Source organism: Silurus aristotelis (assembly GCF_946808225.1).
Source record: "Silurus aristotelis genome assembly, chromosome: 10".
NCBI classification, from domain to species: domain Eukaryota; kingdom Metazoa; phylum Chordata; class Actinopteri; order Siluriformes; family Siluridae; genus Silurus; species Silurus aristotelis.
This window is the reverse complement of record NC_139583.1, coordinates 20,511,452-20,529,798: the sequence shown is the minus strand read 5'-3', so window position 1 is coordinate 20,529,798 and position 18,347 is coordinate 20,511,452. Positions and strand designations below refer to the sequence as shown.

Sequence of the window (18,347 nt, the reverse complement as noted above, 5' to 3'; positions counted from 1 at the left end):
TGATTAATAAGCATGGTTTAACAAGTGATTTTTGTCATATGAACAAGCACATATTTCACAGTATCGAGTCAAAACATGCTGATAAGTGCTCTGCCAATTCCATTCAATGTATTTTTAGCCTAAATAAGGTCACACCACAGGGTTTCCTAGGACAATCAATGACAGTAAAATAGTTGCAGCCCTAGTTAAAACAACATCCTTATTAAAGTGCTCATAAACTAGCCAAACAAAAACCCATGCTAATGTTTAATCAAAAGGTGAAAGGTAACAGCATGTGATCTCTCAGTGCTGAAATAAAACCTGGAGCTTTTTGAGCTGTTTGTTGACGGAGGTGAGGTCATGGCTGTAGTCACAGTGGTTTAGCTGCAGCTCCAGCTGCTGCACGCGCTCGTTCAGCCGAGTGTAATTTTGACTGATCTGATGCCCCCGGTTGTTCTCAAACAGCTGCAGTGCTTTGACCTGCGTAGAGTTTTCCAGGTCCAGCCAACACTCATGAATCTCACTGAGCTTCTGCTGAACCATGGAGCTCAGCTCCGGCTTCTCCACCATCAGCCGCTCACCTTCCTGATTAAAAAAGAAAGAAAAAGCGTAAAATACCACAATTAAAAAAAATAAGACTTTTAGCAATTCTTATACTTATAAAAGTTTTAAACTGCATTTTGGTGAACGTTTAGGCCATTATAGTTGGTCCATTGAACAGAATTCTGGGATTGTCCCATGTCCATCATATTTGAATGCAATGTGTAATTCTGAGAACTTTTACATAACAGACCCTCTCACTGTTCTCTCTCTTCTCTCACACACACACACACACACACACACACACACACACACACACACACACACACACACACACACACACACACACACACACACACACTCACACACTCACACACTCACACACTCACACAAATAAACACACATAAACACACATAAACACACACTTGTGTGTCAGCTGAAGCATCACTTGTGGGAAGACCTAGAAAATGTGTAAAAGGTGTGGGTGGAGAGAGTGTGAGAGAGAGAGAGAGAGAGAGAGAGAGAGAGAGAGAGAGAGAGAGAGAGAGAGAGAGAGAGAGAGAGAGAGAGAGAGAGAGAAAGAAAAGCATAATAAATGAAGAATGAGAGAAATCAGAAAGAGTGGCACAGAGAGGCAAATAGAATAATAAAATAAAAGAGGCAGAGAGAAAAAGAAGGTATAGAGCAGTGGTCCCCAATCCCTGGCCAGTGGACCGGCACCGGTCCGTGGGTCAATTGGTGCCGGGCTCCACAGAAAGAATACATGACTTACATTATTTCTGTTTTATTTATTATCTGATTCAGAACGAGTTTTTATTTTGGAAAATAACCGGATTCTCTCCTCCACATCTGTCTATGACTCACTCTTGATGCATGTGAAGATGCCTTTGTCACATCTCTCACCCACATTCGTTACCTTCTTAAAGGGGCTCCAGCCGCTTACACATAATACATTACTGCTAAATTCAAACCCCCAAGCGAGCAAAATGAACAAAAAACAACACAGTGGATTCACGTTTATTATTATATTAATAAAATACCAGTTTTCATGCCGGTCGTATCATTTTATTTTGTTGTATTTATCTGCCACACCTTAAAGGTTGGGGACCGCTGGTATAAAGAAAAGTAAGAAACCCATAAGAGATAGAAGCATTTTCCTCATTGTAAATGATATTATTCAGAGCAATAACAACTAATTTCACTGCTTCCTCTTAAACAGATACAACACTCAAATCACTTCCTGTTGACCTCCAATACAGAGCAGAGCATAAAAATGCCCTTCAAATAGGGAAAGGGAGAAAGGGTTGATGACCCCCATCTTTATCCCCCCGACCACACACAGGCACATGCATACACATCTACATATACACACACACACACACACACACACACACACACACACACACACACACACACACACACACACACATACACACACACACACACACACACACACACATATACGGAAAAACACACCTGGGACTATGGGATCATCACTCATTATAGGTCATTAGGAGGGGTTTCACACTTCTTGGACAGAAATAGACTAAGGTGTACAAATCTGCAGTTCCACCAGATGGGTTTTAACAAGCAAAGCTGTTAGATAGATTAACATTAATAGGTTAGCTACACCCATTTGTACAGTTACTAACATGACAGTATGACATATTATTCTGATCTTGTGTAGATGTTCCTGTATTTAAATTAGAGAGAAGGTGAAACAGAGTATAAAGTAGAGCACCATAAAAGTAATATGCTATTTCTGGAAATTTGATTACAACGCAGGAAGATAGTGAAAAGAAAGAGATATTGGGTCAGAAAAACAGAAATCCATATAGCTGAGCCCAGTATGGTTTTTGAGCAAATATGGTTACATTTATGCACATAGTAACTGTAAGAGTTTTGTTTGTTTGTTTGTCTGAGACAAAACACACATAGTGCACATGCAACTATGAATGTTTGAATGCTCAAATCGGGTTGGAAGGTGAGCTTTCAAACCACTATAACAGTAATATCTTAAAACTTTACATTTGTAGTTTGCTTAAGATATTCATGGTAAGACTGCACCAGTACAGTGACCACATGGGTACAACCTGAAACTAAATTTGCCTTAATTGGGAATATGTTGGCTGATCCATAAATATGTGTAATTTCATGAATGCATGGTTATGCCGACTTTCATGTTTAATTGGAAGGTATTCACAAATACATTAATCCTCTGCTTCAAATCTCACGCCCCCGGTTTATCGCGGAATTGCATTTGCCACATAGCTAATTTGTTTTGCTAATTTACCCAGTCTCTTATGGATAGCACGATAGACCAAAAAAACTTATATGGAATTGTTTAATTTTAAACATAAAAACATAAAACAGAATCTTTGGGGTGGCATCCATTTATCGCGGTTTTTCGTTTATCGCGGGCGGTTTTGGAACGTAACCACTGTGATAAACGGGGGATTACTGTAATCTGCATTGTGTAATGAAGACATATCTGAGAAGCCTTGTAGCTGTAATTAGAGCCAAATGGTATATCACATTATGCCTCACTAGCAGCAATCAACAAGCAATTTAGACATGCCTCAAGCTATGAGAGAAAACAACAGGAATAACTGAAATGACTTACTAATTTGTATATGAAAATATTTTTCCAAGAAAAAAAAAATCCTGAGCTAACATAGGAAGAAACATATTTAAAGAAAACTGTCATACATTTGACCTTGCTGTGACCTTGATCATGTCTAGTAAAAATTAATATTCCAAACCCCAACCCATACAGTATACAGTGCCTTGCAAAAGTATTGACCCCCCCCCTGGCGTTTTTCCTATTTTGTTGCCTTACAACTTGGAATTAAAATAGATTTTTATTTGGATTTCATGTAATGGACATACACAAGATAGTCCAAATTGGTGAAGTGAAATGAAAAAAATAACTTGTTTAAAAAAATTCTAAAAAATAAATAACGGAAAAGTGGTGCATGCATATGTATTCACCCCCTTTGCTATTAAGCCTCTAAATAAGATCTGGTGCAACCAATTACTTTCAAAAGTCACATAACTACTTAAACAAAGTCCACCTGTGTGCAATCTAAGTGTCACATGATCTCAGTATATATATATATATATATATATATATATATATATATATATATATATATATATATATATATATATATATATATATATATATATATATACACCTGTTCTGAAAGGCTCCAGAGTCTGCAACACCACTAAGCAAGGGGCACCACCAAGCAAGCGGCACCATGAAGACCAATGAGCTCGCCAAACAGGTCAGGCACAAAGTTGTGGAGAAGTACAGATCAGGGTTGGGTTATAAAAAAATATCCAAAACTTTGAACATCCCACAGAGCACCATTAAAGCCATTATTAAAAAATGGAAAGAATATGGCACCACAACAAACCTGGCAAGAGAGGGCCACCCACCAAAACTCATGGACCAGGCAAGGAGGGCATTAATCAGAGAGGCAACAAAGAGACCAAAGATAACCCTGAAGGAGCTGCAAAGCTCCACATTGGAGATTGGAGTATCTGTCCATAGGACCACTTTAAGCCGTACACTCCACAGAGCTGGTCTTTACGGAAGAGTGGCCAGAAAAAAGCCATTGCTTAAAGAAAAAAATAAGCAAACACGTTTGGTGTTCGCCAAAAGGCATGTGGGAGACTCCCCAAACATATGGAAGAAGGTAGTCTGTTTAGATGAGACTAAAATTTAGCTTTTTGCCCATCAAGGAAAACGCTATGTCTGGCGCAAACCCAACACCTCTCATCACCCCGAGAACACCATCCCCACAGTGAAGCATGGTGTTGGCAGCATCATGCTGCGGGGATGTTTTTCATCAGCAGGGACTGGGAAACTGGTCAGAATTGAAGGAATGATGGATGGCGCTAAATACAGGGAAATTCTTGAGGGAAACCTGTTTCAGTCTTTGAGCCTGGGACGGAGGTTCACCTTCCAGCAGGACAATGACCCTTAGCATACTGCTAAAGCAACACTCGAGTGGTTTAAGGGGAAACATTTAAATGTCTTGGAATGGCCTAGTCAAAGCCCAGACCTCAATCCAATTGAGAATCTGTGGTATGACTTAAAGATTGCTGTACACCAGCGGAACCCATCCAACTTGAAGGAGCTGAAGCAGTTTTTTCTTGAAGAATGGGCAAAAATCCCAGTGGCTAGATGTGCCAAGCTTATAGATACATACCCCAAGAGACTTGCAGCTGTAATTGCTGCAAAAGGTGGCTCTACAAAGTATTGACTTTGGGGGGGTGAATAGTTATGCAGGCTCAAGTTTTCAGTTTTTTTGGTTATTTCTTGTTTGTTTTACAATAAAAAATATTTTGCATCTTCAAAGTGGTAGGCATGTTGTGTAAATCAAATGATACAAACCCCAAAAAAATCCATTTTAATTCCAGGTTGTAAGACAACAAAATAGGAGAAACGCCAATACTCAAACGTCAATACTTTTGCAAGGCACTGTACAAGTATTCAACCACTTGAAATTTTACCCTAAAATAATCTTCGACTATAAGACTTGTAATAGAAACACTAGGTGTGAGGCAGGAATATACCCTGGATGGGACATCAGACCATCTCACACACACATTCACAACTTCAGTCAGTTTACACTATATATTGTGGCCATAGGTTTGTGGATACGTTTTCTGACCATCACACCCACGTTTGCTTAACTAACCTTTTTAAATTTAGTCCCCAATTTGCTGTTATACTAACCTCAAATATTCTGCGATGGCTTTTTACTATTTTTTGAGATTTGCCCATTTAGCAACAAGAGGATTAGAGCATGGACATGTTTTTATCCACTAAAGCAATGTCCTGCTTTAACATGGTTGGGCCTTTTAGGGCTGTCAATCGAATAAAAATATTTAACTGTTCTAAATGTACCTTAAATTAACACTTTTTAAATGTTTTATATTCTAATCAACATGTGCATGGACAAATATAGATGCTTTATGCAAATGTATGTTTATTATTAGTGAAACCATACCCAATATAGAGCGTGAAATCAAAATATTCTTGTAAATGTTTTAAAGTTATTATGGTGTTTTAAATTACATAAGTCATCAGGACAACAAACAGAACTTTTGCTATGTTTCCACATGGACGGTTTTAATTACTGGATATGTGCATTGTGGGGGTTTCTGGTGCATGATTTGAGACTTGGCACATCAGTAAAACAAATGGTTAGTGATTAAACATATTTTGTTGGAGATTATTTATATATAAATAATATAAAACGTCGGAGCGACGTGGGGCCGCCTTCCCGTGGGCTCACCACCTGCAGGAGGGACCGTAAGGTACCGGTGCTGAGAGGATTGGGCAGCAGTCGAAGGCGGGGGCCTTGACAGCCCGATCCCTGGACACGGAGAAGTGTCTGGGAAATCTGCTTAGATTGCAAATTATGGATAAGCGGGAAAAGATGGATGAATGAATGAATGTTGTGAATAAATGTGTTGCATTTTAATTTAGCCTCTTTTAGATTTATTCATTTATATTTTTTATAAAAAATTGTCACAGAAATGCACGCTGCATTAATCGTGCGTTAATACAATTTGTGTCATTTCAATTAATTTGCTTCCAAAATATTAGCCTATACAATTTTGTGCTTCCAAGCTTGTGGGATCAGATTGGGGAAGGTATGCATATGGATGTAATAATCAACAATGAAACAACGAAACCATAGAACCCAGATGTAAAAACAAAGAAGGACAGAGGTGAATTCTCCTATTTAGGATTTAAAATTAGTGTATTTGTGGCTGCATTTTAGAACTAGGATCTTATTGCCTCCATACATGCGTAATCCAAACATCTTAGCCAAGACCTCAAAAAAAAAGATTGTGAACCTCAACTAGACCATGCTCAATCTTTAAAACTTCCTAACATTTCCACAACATTTTTTGTATGTTTAAAGAAAACCGTGGAAAAACATTGGTAGCACCTGTACATTGTATTATTCAGGCAGGAGGCATAAATTAGCTACTAGAAGAAAAGGAAAGTTGGTCTAAAATTTCGCCCCCAAGGCATGTTCTCTGGTCGGATGAAACAAAAATTGTACTGTTTACATGATGTAAATATTATAATAAAATAAGCTTGAAAAAAGCCGAACCAAGTGTTTGGTTCAAAATTAAGAAATCAAAATGCAAGACAATAAAACAGAGTGTATAATCGCACATGTTAAACTTTTTCAAAGTATATGAGTTTGAATAGCTTTGACAAATTTGCACCTATTCTGAACTATTTTGTTAGTGTTTGTTACAGATTCCTTGTATCCTTTTATTGTATATTAAATCTATGGTTTTTAAGTAGCTCTGATCCCTATTTAATAAAATTCTATCACTATGCTTAGCTCATGTCACTTCTAAAAATGATTCTTAAACGTCCACACACCCACACAGTCCTCACCTTCTGAATTTTGTCGAGCCACTCTTTGTTCTGTGAGAGTTCGGCCATGAACGCTTGGTGCTTTAGCCATTTTTTATGAAGCTGCTGAGTGTCATCACAGGTTGAGTCACGTGCCATTAGCATCTTCTCCATCACCCAGTCACCCAGCTGTAACACACATACAAATAATTTTATAGACTTTTCAACATCACCTGTTAGACATTTTCAGCAATAAATCATATGTATGCAATATGGCATTATTCTTTAAAATAATTATTTAAATAACTCCCAAAAACAGCTCTGAAGTATGCTTTTAAACGATTGAAGTTATTAGCTGACAACACAAGACTGTAAAACAATCATTAATGACAGACTTTACATCTATTCTTCATATTGATGTGTCCCTGGATGTAATCTCACCCCAGCTAATGTTATTCTATTTAACACATGCCACTAATTTGGGGGGAATCAAATACATAAAAAAACTTAGAAAATATTAGTTTAAACAAGTGTATGACTTTGGGCAGCAGTCTGGTTCCAGCTGTTTGACACTTAAGACACAAACCCACACCGACACCCACACCCACATCCAAACACACACACACACACACACACACACACACACACACACACACACACACACACACACACACACACACACACACACACAAACACCATTAGCATCTGTGACCATGGTTATCTTAAACAACAAAAAAAGATATATAATGCCTCCAAACTAAAGAAATTTAATAAATTAATACAAAATAATTGGATGTGGTGAGGGAAGACATGCAGGTAGTTGGTTTGAAAGAGGCAGATGTAGAGGACAGGGGGGGTATGGAGACGGATGATCCGCTGTGGCGACCCCTAATTGGAGAAGCAGTAAGAACGAAGTGATGAACAGCCAAATGATAAAAAATGTCTTTGCCATACTGTGTTTTTGCAGCAAAATACATACTGTTCTAACATTGGGTCAATTATCCATTCATTTTCTTTATAGTGTCAGTCCATACTTCTCTATCCCTAAGCCAGTTAGATGTCCAGTCAATGTTCTTGAGTGGTTTTCAGGGCTGCAGTTACAGCTATACTTAGTAGTGAGGCGGAGGCCTTTATAAGATGCCCAAACCACCAATACTGCATTATGTCCGTTCAGCAACTTAAATTGCCAAGTTGAATTTAACGCATCGATGTTAATAATAAATGTACAGCAATTATTAACAAAGCTAACACTAAATATAGGATCCTCTGCCCAACAATAACTGAAGCTTTTTGCAGACCAGAAAAGGCTAAGCATTAACAGGAAACAGGAAAAAAATCAGCGACTCAGTTACCAGAAGTCAGATTCATTTTGAAAATAAGAGGACACAATAGTGGATATGTTTGCAGAGAACTACATTGTACAAAATATACATTTGACTCCAAACTGAAGAACTGTTGTACACAGCCAAGCTGAGTGCAGGTAAAATGTTCTAGACGGAGGGCTCTGTGCAAACCATGTAAGTTCTTTTACTTTAGAAAAAACATGTTTTGGTTATACTAAATGACTCAAGTCTGTTCCTAAAACGGACTTTGCAGTTACAAACATTACCACTATTACTGTAACTAAAACATGAAAAACAGACATATTACAATAAAATACATATTTACACATACTACGAATATACAAATATCTTACATGGATACATGAACTTATCGGCTGTGATCTGCACACATGTTAACTACACACACAAATCCCAAAAGCATATACAGTATAAACAAACATTAGCTATAGCACCATAGCATGTATAATTACACACATATACACACACACACACACACACACACACACACCGGAAAGTCCTCGCGTTAGATGCCAAATCAGAACCTTCAGCAAACGTGGCATGAAGTTCAAGTAAATCCAGTGTGTTTGAAATAAAAAACAACCAGATGTCCATAGCAAATTCAGTCCGATTCTCTCTGTCGGATTATGAAGATGAAAACTGAGGGAAAGGCGAGAGAGGCCTTAAGGGTGCGTGATGAAGAGTGGAGGATGTGGGAGGATTATTTATCCTCCTTTTCTGTTTCAGGAATGCTCCTGTGATCCATCAGTGCTCCAAAATGATCAGCGGTTATTTTATCTCTCCTCTTACTCCACCTCTCCTTCTCTCTTCCCCTCCCAATCTCTTTGTTCAGTCCATTTTCTATAATAGTGAGCTCAGCCCAGAGACCCAGTTTCTGTCTGCTGTAGCATCCGAGTACAGTGTGAGGTAAAAACAGATTGAGAGAGACAGAGAGAGGCAAGGAGAAGGGGGCGGGGGATTGAGCCATATGGTGAGAGAGAGTGAGAGAGAGAGAGAGAGAGAGAGAGAGAGAGAGAGAGAGAGAGAGAGAGAGAGAGAAAGAGAAAGAGAGAGAGCTACTACGTATGCAGTGATGCTCTCCACTCAAAGGGTGTGACTGATAAAGAGAGAGAATGGAGGAAATTGTAGAGGATTAAATACTCTGGGACCAAAGCATAAATCATATACAGTGGTTCCCCGGAACTCGCAGGGGTTTTATTCGAAGACCCCCCGCGAGTTCCAAAAATCCGCGAATTTTGGACGCACCCCCCGCAGCCCCTATGGTACCTTAGTGAATTCATCTAGACATTATGTTACTTTAATACAATAATGTGTTTTGAAAATGTTATGAATTTTGTTAGTGAAAACAAGGTTTAAAATGTTATTCCTAACGCTCCTAAACATTCTGTCCCGCTGCGGATTCCCTCTAATTTTCAGATAATCCGCAACTTGCTGTTAGTCAGGTTCCAAACGAGAACCCGCAAATTTTCCGAGCCGCGAATTATCGGGGTTTGACTGTTTTTATTATTTTCATTAATTTAATTAATATTTGAATATTAATTAATTTGGGTCCCCTGGTGGTCTAGTGGTTAGGATGCAGCGCTCTCACCGCTGCGGCCTGGGTTCGATCCCCGGTCAGGGAACCAACCCCAGCCATTAGGGTTGCACAAGCCAGTGCACTCTTAGTGCTGGTCCCAAGCCTAGATAAATGGGGAGGGTTGTGTTAGGAAGGGCATCCAGCATAAAAACACGTGCCAAATCGAACATGCGGATCATGAATACAGATGATCCGCTGTGGCGACCCCTAATGGGAGAAGCCGAAAGAAAGTTTAATATTAATTCATTTGCATGTTATTCAAACTTGTGACTTCCCTTCAAATTTTCCAAACGCGGTGACCACATAACAGTAGCAGTCAATCCCTGCTAAAGACCAGAAAAAAATGTTGTGTTAGAAGTGCACATAAAGGCACACAACACATTCAAATGTTGCGTAGGAAGTGCACATAAAGTCTTTAAAAAGTATACCATGTTTGATGGACACCATCTTAATCAGACATATGTGTATCGATTATTGTCCTTTTATTATTAAATAAAACTATGAACAACTCTAACTTAAATAGAACTGCAAGTAGATAAATGCCAAACAGCCTCTCCTTTAATCCATGAGCCTTTTTTTTTCAATAGAAAGAGCACCCTGAATCAACCCATCACTATTTAATACAAAACATTACATTTCTCAGAGAGATATGATTTCATGACTATCATTTGGCAGTTTGTGTTTAAGTAAATGTAAAATAATAGTATGTACTGGATCAAGGGTGATCAAGAGAAGCCATCTTCTATACAATTTGCAGTGATTTATTTTCAGATAATTACAAAGACTCTAAATGCATCAATACAAAGGTAATATTTTAAACTCATATTAGATGTTCATTGCTTGCCATTCACATTCATACATCATTGTATCAGTTTATTGGTCTTCAGTAATCACTTTGCCTTTTCAGCATTGTGGTGGATCTGGAGCTTATCCCAAAAAATACTGGGCTCAAGGCCATTCACATACTCACTAACACCTCTAGGGGCAATTTAGCTTAGCAAATCCACCTACTGGAATGTTTCTGGACAATGAGAGGTAAATGCAAAACACAAAGACATCTTTGGCAACATGAGGAGAACATGTCCACAAAAATACTGACTGCCCTCTTCATATAAGGACGCTTCAAAAAATATTAGCATTAGCAACAAGCTAACCAGGAAATATTGCTATAAACATGTTCATGGACATGTTTATTTGACATTACTTTTTGAGGCATAAAGTGAACAATTATAGATAAACTCTTCTTTACAAATCTCATAAACATATATTTTATTCACAATAGAATATCGATAACATATCAACATATCAATATTCATGAGAGCTACACATTCCAAAAAAGTTGGGGCAGGTAGCCATAAGAGCCAAAAGTAAATGTACATATAAGGAACAGCTGGAGGACCAATTTGCAACTTATTAGGTCAATTGGCAACATGATTGGGTATAAATGAGCCTCTCATAGTGGCAGTGTCTCTCAGAAGTCAAGAGGATCAACAATTCCCCAAATGCTGCGGCAAAAAATAGTAGAGCAATATCAGAAAAGAGTTTCTCAGAGAAAATTTGTAAAGAGTTTAAAGTTATCATTATCTACAGTGCAAAATATTATCCAAAGATTTATTGAATCTGGAACAATCTCTGTGTGAAAGGTTTAAGGTCGGAAAACCTTCAAGCCCTTAGATGGCACTGCATCACATACAGGAATGCTACTGTAATGGAATTCACAACATGGGCTCAGGATTACTCCCAGAAAACATTGTCGGTGAACACAATTCACCGTGCCATTCCACCGTGCCATGCTAAAACTCTATAGGTCAAAAATGAAGCCATATCTAAACATGATCCAGAAGTGCAGGCGATTTCTCTGGGCCAAGGCTCATTTTAAATGGACTGTGGCAAAGTGGAAAACTGTTCTTTTTGGAAAACTGGGACGCCATGTCATCTGGACTAAAGAGGATAAAGACAACCCAAGTTGTTATTAGCGCTCAGGTCAGAAGCCTGCATCTCTGATGGTATGGGGTTGCATGAGTGCGTGTGGCATGGGCAGCTAACACTTCTGGAAAAGCACCACTAATGCTGAAAGGTATATCCAAGTTCTATAAAAACATATGCTCCCATCCAGACGTCGTCTCTTTCAGGGAAGACCTTGCATTTTCCAACATGACAATGCCAGACCACATACTGCATCAATTACATCATGGCTGCGTAGAAGAAAAATCCGGGTACGGAAATGGCCAGCATGCAGTCCAGATCTTTAACCCACAGAAAACATTTAGCACTTCATAAAGAGGAAGATGTGACAAAGAAGACCTAAGACAGTGAAGCCTGTATTAGACAAGAATGGGACAACATTCCTATTCCTAAACTTAAGCAACTTGTCTCCTCAGTCTCCAGACATTTGCAGACTGTTATAAAAAGAAGAGGGGATGCCACACAGTGGTAAACATTTAAATTCAACTTATTTTTCCCTTAAAATGATAAATTTTCTCAGTTTAAACATTTGATATGTCATCTATGTTGTATTCTGAATAAAATAATGAGATTTGAAACTTCCACATCATTGCATTTTGTTTTTATTCACAATTTGTACAGTGTCCCAACTTTTTTGGAATCGGGTTTGTACAAAGCAAACTTGGAAAGTGCTAATTTAAGTGTTTCAGGAAGAGGTAGGTCTTCAACTCCCGCTTGAAGATATTCAGGGACTATACAGACATCTATGGAAAGGTTATTCCACCACCTCGGTGCCAGAACAGAGAAGAGCCTTGAAGTATACTTACCTCTCATTCTGAGAGAAGGTGGTAATAGTCGAGCAGTGCTGGAGGATCTCAGACAGCGTGGTGCAGTGCGAGATGTGATGAGGTCTCTGAGGTAAGATGCCGCTGGTCCATTTTTGGCCTTGAAGGCAAGCATCAGTGTTTTGAATTTGAAACGTGCAGCTACTGAAAGCCAGTGAAGGGAGCACAGCGGTGGGGTGCTGCTGCATTTTTGAATCATTTGCAGTAAATAGATAGCGTCCAGAGGAAGACCTGCCAGCAGAGAGTTGCAGTAGTCCAGTCTAGAAATGACAAGAGACTAAACAGCCTGTGTGGACAGAAATGGTCGAATCCTTCGGATGTTGTAGAGAAGAAATCGAGAGTAACAAGTCGGTGAAGGTAGAGCAGGTGTTTCAAAGCATTAGAAACACTAGGGGAATTAAATGCTAAGAATCACAGAGACAATTAAAGGGGCTTGTTTTGGTGGAACAGCCTTGCAGATCTAAACTTAGAGCAGTTAAATGGTATTAAAAACAGTGATTTCTGCACAACAACAGATTGTCGATAACAAATTCTCGCTTCAAATAATTTTTTCTACAGTTTGCTCTTACAGGTTCTTGGTTGCAGAATACCATGAAAGTCACTGCCTTTAGTACTTAGTACTTTAGTACTAAGATGTGATGAAGCACATCAGGAGTGAATCAAGCTGTCAGCGCTCTGTTATTAAAATAAAAGGTACATGAGTGTCTGAAGGTATGCAGTCAAAGCAGATGTAGAAGTAAAAGCCCACACACTGCATTCGGAGAGACTTTCAGGTAGCACCAAACATAAGCTTAAAAGCTGTTTGGTACCTTGGGAGCTCATGCACAAGCATTGCTGAGCACTACGGGGAAAACTGTTGAGTGGTGGATGGAGCACTTGGAGGAAATGGAGGAAATCCTTAATAGTCCTATTCAGAGGCAGTGCCAGAAATCTCTCTACCTCGTCAAATTAATCTCTGTGGTTGTGATGGTGAGAATTCTTAAAAGCAGCAAGTGTGCATGGATGTATACAATTTGGCCAGAGACGTTGAAGACACTGGACAAGCCTTTGTGTTAATATACATACTCAATGGTGGGTATACTGAGAAGATCCCTTGATTTTTCAACTGTTCTTCTGTTTCAAAAGTTGTTTTTGCTGCACTGAACAACGAGAGCAACCAAGCGATACGTCATCGGCCGAAAACAGGGAACCGGCAACGTGGGTTTGCTCGTGCCTTCGAAATTTGCACGTGAAATAGGGTAAGACGGCTTAATAGGACCCACTTTCTCTTATCATGCAATATAGACATGCACCAGGGCTCTTCTCTGCTTTGGTGCCTGGATGGTAAAATGAATTTACATTTACATTTACAGCATTTGTTGATGTGGCTAACAGCTGAGTAGTTGATGGATAAGGGCCTTGCTCAAGACTTCTGATCTCCCAATGCAGAGTTGAGTGCCTAAACCACTGAGCTGGGATCTCCTGGAAATTCCTCTAAATATCAAAGCAACTGAATAACTAGCTGTCTTTTACATAATAAAAAATACCATCCAATAATTTGGTTTCTGATTAAACAAAGTTTAATAAAGTAATTAGGTGGTAAACATGACATCCAACTATAATTATACAGCAAACAAGATTAACATCACTCCTTAAATCACAAAATAGTAATATCCATGATTTCTAATTAATGTTAATACATGCAGAACCTAAAATAAAAAGCCATTTACAAAAAGGCAGGAAGCAGAACTAAAGGCGGCAGAGTTAAAGATGCTGCAATTTTCATTGTGAGTGACAAGGACTGACAGGATTAGAAATGTGTTTATTAGAGGAACCCTGCAGGTCAGATGTTTTGGAGACAAGGGGAAAGAGGCGCAATTTACTTGATTTGGTCAGGTGCAGAGGAGGGATATGGGGTATATCTATATATTTACCATGTTTTAATCAGTCTACACTGGCTCCCAATCAAATCTCGCATTGATTATAAAATATTACTACTGACGTATTAAGCACTTAACGGTCTTTGCTAAGGGTCTTTTACAAGAGTTTAGTACAGAGCATAAAATGGCTTTGAACAGATTTCAGATACATTTTGAAAAGTGCGTGCATGTCATGAGGCTTAACTGTCCTGTCCTCTCAACAGCCAAACCTTTTTATTCATTAAATAAAATATAAAAGTCTTTTGTTGTAAGAACTGTCACATGCACTAACATGGGAATGGGTGCGGTGAAAATTTCCTGCCACTAGATGGCCTCATGAATCCCTCTTACAACATTCAGACTATGCATGACAGTCCATGAGCATGTTTGCCAAGCTTATAAAAACTAATCTAAAATAATCTAAAAATAAATTACCACACAAGCAATAAGGAGAAAAATATTCTGGGTCTCCAAACTTGCAGCATTACAGAATCTGGAGCTTAATTTACTTTTACTTAACGATTATTAACGTATGGATCATGTTAAAACTAGTGAGAGGGACGGGAGATTTGCAGCATTGCATTAAACCATTTGTCAGAAAGAATTCTGATGTTTTTAGTTTATTAATTTGAACCAGTCTTCCCGTGGGCTCACCACCTGCAGGAGGGACCGTAAGGGACGGTGCTGTGAGGATTTGGCAGCAGTCTAAGGCCTGTTTAGACTGCTGCCCCCCGCAACCCGAATTACGGATAAGCGGGAGAAAATGAATGAATGAATGAATTTGAACCAGTTTAAATTATGCACAAACAGTAAACATGCCTTAATTGAGAGGTAGGCAGTGTGTCAATACTTTGTGCTCACACATTTCTGAAGATTGCTCTTTTGTGAAGCATGTGTACAGTTTGCTTCAATGTGAAGTAACCTTTGCTGCATGTCAACACACAAATACCACAGACATACAGAGAGAGAATAAGAGAGAGTACCTCATGGCAGTCCTGCAAAAATCTCTGCAGCTCCCACTGATCAGTGAGTTTTCTGAGCCACTGCTGTGCCACTTCACGGTTTTGATTCCCCCTGTCGGTCAAGCACAATTAAAACACATTATATTCAATATAAGCAGTACTCTGTCTCCTTTGTACCTAAAACTTTAGATACCATTTCAGTTTTGGCAGTATAACGGCACTGCCCCAGATCTCCTCACATTTCAGAGGCATGTTAACTACACTGTCCAGTGCCTTTAACATGCATGTATCTACACTTTATGGACAAAAGTATTGGGAACCCTTTCTTTTTGGGACACATGTGCTTCTCCTCCTAACTGCTACCACAAATTTGAAGGCACACAATTGTAAAGAATGTCTTTGAATGCAGTAGCATCTGAAAATACTGAAAATAGGAGACACACCTGTTCTGGAATGACACTGCCCCCGTGCACAATGCAATCTCCAGTACATGGTTTCTTGGGTTGTAGTGGATGATTGTGAGTGACCTATCTGACCACAACCCTATTGAACACCACTGGAATGTATTAGAATGCTGACTACACCCCAGGAATCCCCACCCTACCTACAACATTACCTAAATTGACTAAAACCTTTTAGACTGAATAGGCACAAATCTCCACAAACACAATACAAAATCTAGTGGAACATCTTCCTAGAAGAGTGGAGGTTATTCTAACAGCAAATGGGCACTAACTATGAAACAGGATGTTCAAAAAGCACAAATGAATCTTATGGGCAGGCGTCCATAAACTTTTTTTCCATATAGTGTATGTATATACACTTCTGATCCTTCAAGACATGGACTTCACAAACTTTTGACGATGTGTTGTGGTATGCAACAACAACATGTGAGCAGCAAATCCTACAAGAACAAGAAGGGTTTCCATGAATCTGACTTATTTGTCCAGTACATCCCCATAGATGCTCAGTTGGAGAAAGACCTAGCAAATTTGAAGGTCAAGTCAACAAACTTAATCTATGTCATGTCCCTTAATCCGTTCCTGAACTATTTTTTTGTAGTGTGGCAGGGCACATTATACTGCTGATAAAGCCCACTGCCATTAGAGAAAACCATTGCCATGAAGAGGTGTAGCTTGGTCTGCAACAATTTTAAGTAGGATGCACGTTTTCCCAGAATGAGTAAATATTGTATAAAGCATCACACTGCTTCTGCCATCTCCGATTCCTCCAATATCCCCAGGTTCTCATCCCCATGCAACAGTGCAAACACAATCCACATATTGTAAAAAACAAAAAATAAAGGCAAATCATCAAACAAGGCCACCTTCTTTCATTGCTCCATAGAAAAGGTCTAACATTTATATGCCCATTGCAGCCAACATGAGCCTTGGGCCCCCAAAAAATCCTGTCACCAGTTTATTGATGGTCCTTCCTTGGACAACTTTAATTTGGTCTTAATCAATGCAAACATGGTAAAGCCTTGCAAATTGGTAATGCTCATTGTAAAAAAGTAGATTTCTTTTAATTTTCTAGTTAAATTCAAGCATTTTTCAGAAGAACTTAACCTATGTCATTTTTTTTTAAGCACACTACCTGCACTAAATGTGGCAGTCTGCTATTTAAATCATAGGTATTAAACTGCACGTTTATAGGCCTGTCTGACCTGGTAATGAGTAAATCCACCCGATCTCGGATACGCTCAGAGTAGATGTTGTTCTGGCTGATGAGACTCTCTCCTGCCTCGATCACAGCTTTGATCCGGTGCAGATTGAGCTCCATCGCCATGCTGAACTCTTTGTGTTTCTTAATGGCTGCTTCCACAGTCTCCACTGTGGTAGGGAGCTCCACGTGTGCCAGCGAGGACTCCTAATGAGAAAATAAGGACATTTCTTTTATTATATTTCTTTATTTTACATAAAAAATTCAATAATATCTTCATTGAACTGCCTTTTAGACAATCCTGATATAAAAGCCCTTAAATTAAAATAAAAAGTCGTACGTTAATATTCAACAGGCATGTATGCTATTATTAAAGACACTATTTAAAAAAATACTGTATACCTACTAGGGCTGAAATAATTCAAATACAAAGAAAGCTTAAAGACAAATGATTTGCCTTGATGCTTTGTTTAGTCCATTTAACTACACATGGAGCAATGTGTTTCCCCACGAACCATTATTACTGACGCACCACCTGCTAAACTTTCCATGCAAAGGTTGTGTGTGTTATCTGTGTGTGTGTGTGTGTGTGTATATATATATATATATATATATATATATATATATATATATATATATATATATATATATATATATATACAGTGGAACCTCGGAGCTCGCGGCCTCAGCGCTCGCGACCTCGCATGCTCGCGACTTTCATTTCGACCGGCGACTCTCATTCAGAACGGCTCGTGAGCAACCCCGAGCTGCTCAAAACGCTAGTTTTAACATTTCTAATCAAGGTTTATCTCATTAAAATTGTCTAAAAAATGCTTTAAAACTATTTTTATTATGTATTATAATACTGTACTTCTCTACTGCATACTTTACTGTACCTGTACTTTATTTTTTTTATTTAAATTAATTATGTAATTGCTGTTAATTTACATAAAGTATTGTTAAAATAGTCTAATAATTAAGTGTTATGGAGTGAAATAGTGTTATTTACTCATTGAAATTGATTTTGTATAGTGTTCTTTGGGTTTTTACTGGGTTGGAAGGGGCGTATCAAAAGGTCGCGAAAATTCGGAACTCGCGACTGGTCTTGGTCCCTAACCCTCGCGAGCTCCGAGGTTCCACTGTGTGTGTGTATATATATATATATAGTATAGATAGATAGATA

General features: G+C 38.7%; 1 protein-coding gene across 6 annotated transcripts in view; it reads right to left on the bottom strand.

The window, feature by feature from the left end:
* The window catches only part of sptbn4b (spectrin, beta, non-erythrocytic 4b), a 73,580-nt gene that overhangs the window by 21,342 nt on the left and 33,891 nt on the right, over positions 1-18,347 (bottom strand). For all 6 annotated transcript variants that reach the window (XR_014535422.1, XR_014535423.1, XM_083552563.1 and 3 more), the window contains 4 exons: positions 17,169-17,371; positions 15,524-15,614; positions 6,959-7,105; positions 301-564 (listed from right to left, as the gene is read on the bottom strand). Coding sequence is in view for 4 of the 6 variants with exons in the window: in XM_083552563.1 (XP_083408689.1) it covers positions 301-564; positions 6,959-7,105; positions 15,524-15,614; positions 17,169-17,371 (705 nt within the window). In the remaining 2 variants the exon portion in view is untranslated. The remainder of the gene's footprint in view (positions 1-300; positions 565-6,958; positions 7,106-15,523; positions 15,615-17,168; positions 17,372-18,347) is intronic.